Source organism: Clupea harengus, chromosome 16 (assembly GCF_900700415.2).
Source record: "Clupea harengus chromosome 16, Ch_v2.0.2, whole genome shotgun sequence".
Lineage (NCBI taxonomy): Eukaryota > Metazoa > Chordata > Actinopteri > Clupeiformes > Clupeidae > Clupea > Clupea harengus.
This window is the reverse complement of record NC_045167.1, coordinates 25,953,474-25,960,973: the sequence shown is the minus strand read 5'-3', so window position 1 is coordinate 25,960,973 and position 7,500 is coordinate 25,953,474. Positions and strand designations below refer to the sequence as shown.

The 7,500-nt window shown below is 46.0% G+C and overlaps 1 protein-coding gene across 1 annotated transcript in view; it reads right to left on the bottom strand.

Annotated features, from left to right (window-relative positions):
- Window positions 1-7,500, bottom strand: part of gucy2g (guanylate cyclase 2g) — a 24,431-nt gene that overhangs the window by 9,942 nt on the left and 6,989 nt on the right. Inside the window, exons 8-11 of the mRNA XM_031582613.2 lie at window positions 5,953-6,119; window positions 5,305-5,418; window positions 4,163-4,246; window positions 2,902-3,006 (exon numbers count right to left, since the gene is read on the bottom strand). Of these exons, the coding sequence (XP_031438473.2) occupies window positions 2,902-3,006; window positions 4,163-4,246; window positions 5,305-5,418; window positions 5,953-6,119 (470 nt within the window). The remainder of the gene's footprint in view (window positions 1-2,901; window positions 3,007-4,162; window positions 4,247-5,304; window positions 5,419-5,952; window positions 6,120-7,500) is intronic.

The following is a 7,500-nucleotide window of genomic DNA, read 5'->3' as shown; positions in this document are numbered from 1 at the left end:
TCGGTGTGCATTGGGTGACATTCTGAGGCGTGTGTGTGATGTGTTTTTGTGTGTCGGTGTGCATTGGGTGACATTCTGAGGCGTGTGTGTGATGTGTTTTTGTGTGTCGGTGTGCATTAGGGGACATTCTGAGGCGTGTGTGTGATGTGTTTTTGTGTGTCGGTGTGCATTAGGGGACATTCTGAGGCGTGTGTGTGATGTGTTTTTGTGTGTCGGTGTGCATTAGGGGACATTCTGAGGCGTGTGTGTGATGTGTTTTTGTGTGTCGGTGTGCATTGGGTGACAGCGGCCCTTCTGAGCAGCATCAGATGGATTAGACTTAAGCTGCTAATTGCAGGTGATTACAGGTGAGAAGAGGCGAGAGCACCTGGCCAGAGGTGAGACGAACTCAGCTCAATCTCACACACACACACACACACACACACACACACACACACACACACACACACACACACACACACACACACACACACACACACACAGAGGTGAGACGAACTCAGCTCAATCTCAGGTGATAATTGCTTGAGCAGGTGAGGGCAGGCGAGGTGATGGGACAATAATAAGGTGGTTTACGGGAATCAACACCTCAGTCTCCTGAGTCTATGGTCGGAGAACTGACGACAGCTGTGGGTCTGATCCTTATCCTCATTCTGTTATCTTGATTATATACACATTTATGTATATGCACACTACCAGTCAAAAGTTTGGACACACCTTCTCATTTTTTGAGATATGTTTTCTTTACTTTTATTATTTTCTACATGCTAGATAACACTTTTTTTGTTTAGTACATCATTCCATATATGTTCTTTCGTAGTTAAAATGTCTTCAGTATTAATCTACAATGTAGAAAATAATAAAAGTAAAGAAAACACTTCTCAAAAAAAGGTGTGTCCAAACTTTTGACTGGTACTGTACATTCATGTAGGACCCCCTCGAAAACAAGATGCTGCATCTCAAGGGGCTATCCTCCAAACAATACATTTCAAATTCAAATTAAAATGTGCTATTCATCTTTTCTTAAATATAGATTGACTCGGTGTTGAGTTACTGTTGTATTCTTATGTTACTGGAGTTAAAGGGGAAGTCTGCGATTCTAATCCCATACTGGAGTTAAAGGTGCAGTCTGCGATTCTAATCCCATACTGGAGTTAAAGGTGCAGTCTGCGATGTTACTGGAGTTAAGTAAGTAAGTAAGTAAGACTTTATTTATATAGCACATTTCGTACAAGAGTTGCAGTTCAAAGTGCTTTACATAAAATCAATAATTAAGCAAGCAGCAGGAGCAATACATGGATAATAATCAACATCGTATCAGAACCTGATGTTTCCGATAGGCTTCTTGGATTACTAAAATCATGATAAAAGGTATAAAAGGAAAAAAAGGAATAAAAGGAATAAAACCCTTCTGAAATAGTAAAAATAGTGAAAGTTACAGTTAGTATCAACCCCACAGAAAATTAATAAAATGCTTTGGTTTTAAGCTGCCTTTTGAAAGTGTCTAGCGTGTTTGCTTCCCTAACATTAATGGGTAATGTGTTCCATAATTTTGGGGCGTAGTTGACAAAGGCTGCATCACCAATCTTCTTACGACTGCTTCTGGTGACCTGTAATAGACCTGTATCTGATGATCGCAGTGTTCTAGCTGGTGTGTAGTTAGTAAGAGAGTTAGCAATGTAGCTAGGTCCTTGTCCATTTAGAGCTTTGTATGTGAGGAGGAGGACCTTGAAGTAAATTCTAAAGGTAACAGGAAGCCAGTGTAAAGAAGCTTAAAGGAGCAGTCTGCGATTCTAATCCCACACTGGAGTTAAAGGTGAGTCTGCGATTCTAATCCCACACTGGAGTTAAAGGTGCAGTCTGTGATTCTAATCCCATACTGGAGTTAAAGGTGCAGTCTGTGATTCTAATCCCATACTGGAGTTAAAGGAGAAGTCTGTGATTCTAATCCCATACTGGAGTTAAAGGGGAGTCTGTGATTCTAATGGAGTTAAAGGTGAGTCTGTGATTCTAATGGAGTTAAAGGAGAAGTCTGTGATTCTAATGGAGTTAAAGGAGGTCTGTGATTCTAATCCCATACTGGAGTTAAAGGGGAGTCTGTGATTCTAATGGAGTTAAAGGTGCGGTCTGTGATTCTAATGGAGTTAAAGGAGAAGTCTGTGATTCTAATCCCATACGCTTCTCAGCAGTCCCTTCAATGTTTGCACTGAAGAAACCTTTAGTGTTCATACACAGTCCTCTGACACTCACACACACACACACACACACACACACACACACACACACACACACACACACACACACACACACACACACACTCACAACCTCTAGTGTTCGTACACAGTCCTCTGACTCTCTCACACACACACACACACGCACACGCACACACACACTCACAACCTCTAGTGTTCGTACACAGTCCTCTGACTCTCACACACACACACACACACACTCACATACACAGTCCTGGCTCTGGGAAACAAACATAGTGGCTCGGACCGAGCCATATACAATCCCAGCCAATCAACACAGTGCGTCGGGAGCACAGAAGGGAGGGGTGTAATTTGATTGGCTGTTGAGCTCAAATATCAACAACTTTTCGAGAAACCGAAACCGAATCACAAACTGCATCTTTATTGGAAAACTGAAAATCTACGGTCTATTTGACGGGTTTCCCTGTATATTAGCATAGCTTCTTTCCCATTGGGTTTCCTTGTATATTAGCATAGCTTCTGGGTTTCCCTGTCAGGGAAATCTGTTAGCACAGATCCTTTCCCAGTGGGTTTCCCTGTATATTAGCATAGATCCTGGGTTTCCTTGTGGGTTTCCCTGTATATTAGCATAGATCCTTTCATCAGGCGACAGTGAGGGGGTCAGCAAACAGTTATGACGTCCCTAACTGACCTTTAGGCTGCCTTTCCTGCAGTACTGCATGACCAGACATACGTCTGGGGGGTCGATGCAGACCCCGAAGAACTGCACCAGGTTCTCATGCTTCAGCTCCCTCATCTGCACAGAGAACGGGAGGAGAGGGGGTGTGTTAGTGTGTTAGTGTGTTAGTGAGACGAGAGGAGAGGAGACGAGAGGAGAGGAGGTGAGACGAGAGGAGAGGAGGAGGAGAGGAGATGAGGTGAGATAAGGTGAGAGGAGGTGAGAGGAGAGGAGAGGAGGCGAGATAAGGTGAGATGAGAGGAGACGAGAGGAGAGGAGAGGAGAGGAGACGAGACGAGAGGAGGTGAGACGAGAGGAGACGAGAGGAGAGGAGAGGAGACGAGAGGAGATGAGAGGAGAGGAAAAGAGATAAGACGAGACGAGACGAGAGGAGAGGAGAGGAGACGAGAGGAGAGGAGATGAGAGGAGAGGAGATGAGAGGATAGGAGGTGAGAGGAGAGGAGAGGAAAGGAGATAAGACGAGACGAGACGAGAGGAGGTGAGATGAATCGAGAGGAGAGGAGAGGAAAGAAGAGGACAGAAAAGTTCATCACATCACTGATCAACACTTAACACAAAGACACTCCACATCAATTAAAACTCTCATAATTGTAACTGTTAGCATTAATGTAGCATGGGTAGAGCTAGCGTGCTGTTAGCACTGGTGTAGCATGGGTAGAGCTAGTGTGCTGTTAGCACTGGTGTAGCATGGGTAGAGCTAGCGCTCTGTTAGCACTGGTGTAGCATGGGTAGAGCTAGTGCCCTGTTAGCATTAATGTAGCATGGGTAGAGCTAGTGTGCTGTTAGCACTGGTGTAGCATGGGTAGAGCTAGTGTGCTGTTAGCATTGGTGTAGCATGGGTAGAGCTAGCGTGCTGTTAGCATTGGTGTAGCATGGGTAGAGCTAGCGTGCTGTTAGCACTGGTGTAGCATGGGTAAAGCTAGCGCTCCGTTAGCACTAGTGTAGCATGGGTAGAGCTAGTGCTCTGTTAGCACTGGTGTAGCATTGGTAGAGCTAGCGCTCTGATTTAACAAGTCTGAGCCAGACCTGTAGTAGAGTCAGCTGCTTCTAGAAGAAACACACACCCACAGACACACACATACAGACACACACACAGACACACACCCACACACACACACACAGAGACACACACACACACACACGCACACACACACACACACACACACGGTTCGGTTGTGAAGTGTGATGTGTTTTGCCTGAGCCCCTACCTTACCATGTTAAACTCCTGGATCACTGAGGGCTTCCTAACATCAGACAGGGCCTGGTTCTTCAAGTACTTGATGGCTACCTGGTTCCCCTGCACAGAAACAAGAAGCACACTTCAGCCAGTTCCTTAAAGGAACTAAGAACCATGTCACAGCTTAGGGCTCAGACTGGTTCCAACCCACCAGTTATGTAGCATGGTAGCATGTAGCATGGTAGCATGTAGCATGTATTGCTGTGAATTATTTTCGACATGAAATTAAGACTGTGGCTACCTGTTTTGAATCAATTCAATTCAATTCAATTTATATATCGACAAAACAATGAAATAGTGTCTAGGTGCATTACAGAGCGCAGAAAAGATGACTTGATATGGATAATTTCTCCACCCATTAAATATGGGTTTATGCCATTTAATTCAAAGTGATATCAGGCAGTGTTACTATGGCAATCTCCCTCTATACCAAAAACCCTATGTAAGCCACTGTATATACCACCACTGCCTTTAGGGGTCCACTGAAGGACTGAGGGACACCACTGTATTTAAGGACTGAAGGACACCACTCCACTAAAGGGTCGACTAAAGGACTGAGGGAACCCTCCTCTGCATTTAAGGGTCGACTAAAGGACTGAGGGACACCACTGCATTTAAGGGTCGACTAAAGGATTGAGGGAACCCTCCTCTGAAGGATTGAGGGACACCACTGCATTTATGGACTGAGGGACACCACTGTATTTAAGAACTTAAGGACACCACTGTATTTAAGGACTGAAGGACACCACTGCATTTAAGAACTTAAGGACACCACTGCATTTAAGAACTTAAGGACACCACTCCACTAAAGGACTGAAGGACACCACTGTATTTAAGAACTTATGGACACCACTGTATTTAAGAACTTAAGGACACCACTGTATTTAAGGACTGAAGGACACCACTGCATTTAAGGACTGAGGGAACCACTGCATTTAAGGGTCGACTAAAGGACTAAAGGACACCACTGCATTTATGGACTGAAGGACACCACTGCATTTAAGAACTTAAGGACACCACTGTATTTAAGGACTTAAGGACACCACTCCACTGAAGGACTGAAGGACACCACTCCACTAAAGGGTCGACTGAAGGACTGAGGGAACCCTCCTCTGCACCTGGTAGAGGCCGATGGTGATGTAGATGTGCTCCTGTCCCTTGGTGCTGATAGTCTGAGAGCCTCCACTGCCATTCTTGCTGATGGTGGTGCTTATCGACTGACTGGGGAACCCCTGGACAGGAGGAACGAGCAGAGAGTTATTATGAAGGTCTCTCTATCTGTCATTGCCAGATTGTCTGTCAACTGAGTCTCTCCCTCTGCTTCTGTCTCCCTCCATTTGAATCATCTAAAGGGTTTTATGTGTAAATATTGAACTACTGTTAAAACTGTAGGTTGTTTTCCTGTAGCTTCATATATCACCTGTTGTTTACCTGTAGCTTCATATATATGTTGTTTACCTGTAGCTTCATACATCACCTGTTGTTTACCTGTAGCTTCATATATCACCTGTTGTTTACCTGTAGCTTCATATATCACCTGTTGTTTACCTGTAGCTTCATACATCACCTGTTGTTTACTTGTAGTCTCATATATCACCTGTTGTTTACCTGTAGCTTCATATATCACCTGTTGTTTCATCAGTAGCCTCATACATCACCTATTGTTTACCTGTAGCTTCATACATCACCTGTCACCTGTAACCTGTAATGCCGTCTGTAGTTGTACCTGTCAGTCATCCCATTAGTCTCTCCTCCCACAGTCTCACCTTGGGCTCTTTGATGGTGGTGATGTCGCTGTGGTTGATCTGCCACCAGCGAGCATCGACCAGTCGCCCCTGGAGACGGACTTTCTGGAGGGTGAGGACAGTGATGAAGAGCAGGGCGGCCCCGCCCACCAGTGGCAGCAGCACCAATAGGATCACCATCACCTTATCTGTTGTAACCATAGTAACACAACATAAAGCATCACCATAATACCAGCATCATCAACATTTTATCTACACAGTAACAACCAACAGTATAGATGTCAGCATATCTGTCTTCACCAGAGCAACACACATTCACTGTGCCTGGAGTTACCCCAGGTAAGAACAACATCACTGCCATGGCAACCAGGCAGACACAACACAACATCACTGCCATGGCAACCAGGCAGACACAACACAACCTACATCACCACAGTAACAGACAACAACATCAGCCTCCAGCGGTGCCTTCTAGAGCAAGCTCATCGTCTATGCCCCAGTCAGTCTGTGTGTGTGTGTTTGTGTGTGTGTGTGTGTGTGTGTGTGTGTGTATGCCGCAGTCAGGCTGAAAGAAGCAGATCTGGTCAGAAGCCAGTGAGGGTGGGTAATGTTATGGGTGTGTGTGTGTGGGGTGCCCCAAGGCTCGGTGTTGGGACCACTTCTCTTTGCCATTTACACCACCTCGTTGGGCCCTATCATCCGCTCGCATGGGTTTTCCTATCACTGTTATGCCGATGATACTCAACTGTTTCTGTGATTCCCTCCTGAGGACACCACGGTCTCGGCGCGGATCTCGGACTGTCTTGCTGATATATCCACATGGATGAAAAATCACCACCTTCAGCTGAACCTGGCCAAAACGGAGCTGATGGTCTTCCCAGCCAAACAGGTCATCCACCATAACATCAATATCAATATTGACTCTTTATCTCTTGTTCCATCCAAAACAGCAAGAAACCTGGGGGTCATTATTGATGACCAACTGACCTTCACGGCCCACATCGCGTCTGTCTCCAGGTCGTGCCGCTTTGCGCTATACAACATCCGCAAAATCAGGCCGTACCTAACCCAGTATGCCACCCAGCTGCTGGTGCAAACCTTGGTGAGTTCCCGCCTTGACTACTGCAACGCCCTCCTAACGGGCCTGCCGGCTTGCGTGGTGAAACCATTACAGATGATCCAGAACGCGGCAGCGCGCCTGGTGTTCAACCAACCGAAAAGGGCACACGTCACCCCGCTACTCATTGAGCTCCACTGGCTGCCGGTAGCTGCTCGCATTAAGTTCAAGTCACTTATGCTTGCCTACAGAGTGCTTGCTGGTTCTGCTCCCACCTACCTAAATGCTCTTGTAAGGGCAAATGTCACACCCAGGACGCTGCGCTCGTCTAGTGAGCGTCGTTTGGCACTGCCGCCTGTGCAAGCACGGCAATCCAGACTATTCTCATTTGTAGTTCCACGTTGGTGGAACGAACTGCCTAGCACTACCAGAGCAGGGCATCCCTCTCTACCTTCAAAAAGCTTTTGAAGACCCAACTCTTCAGAGAGCACCTCCCTTCCTAACTGGCACCT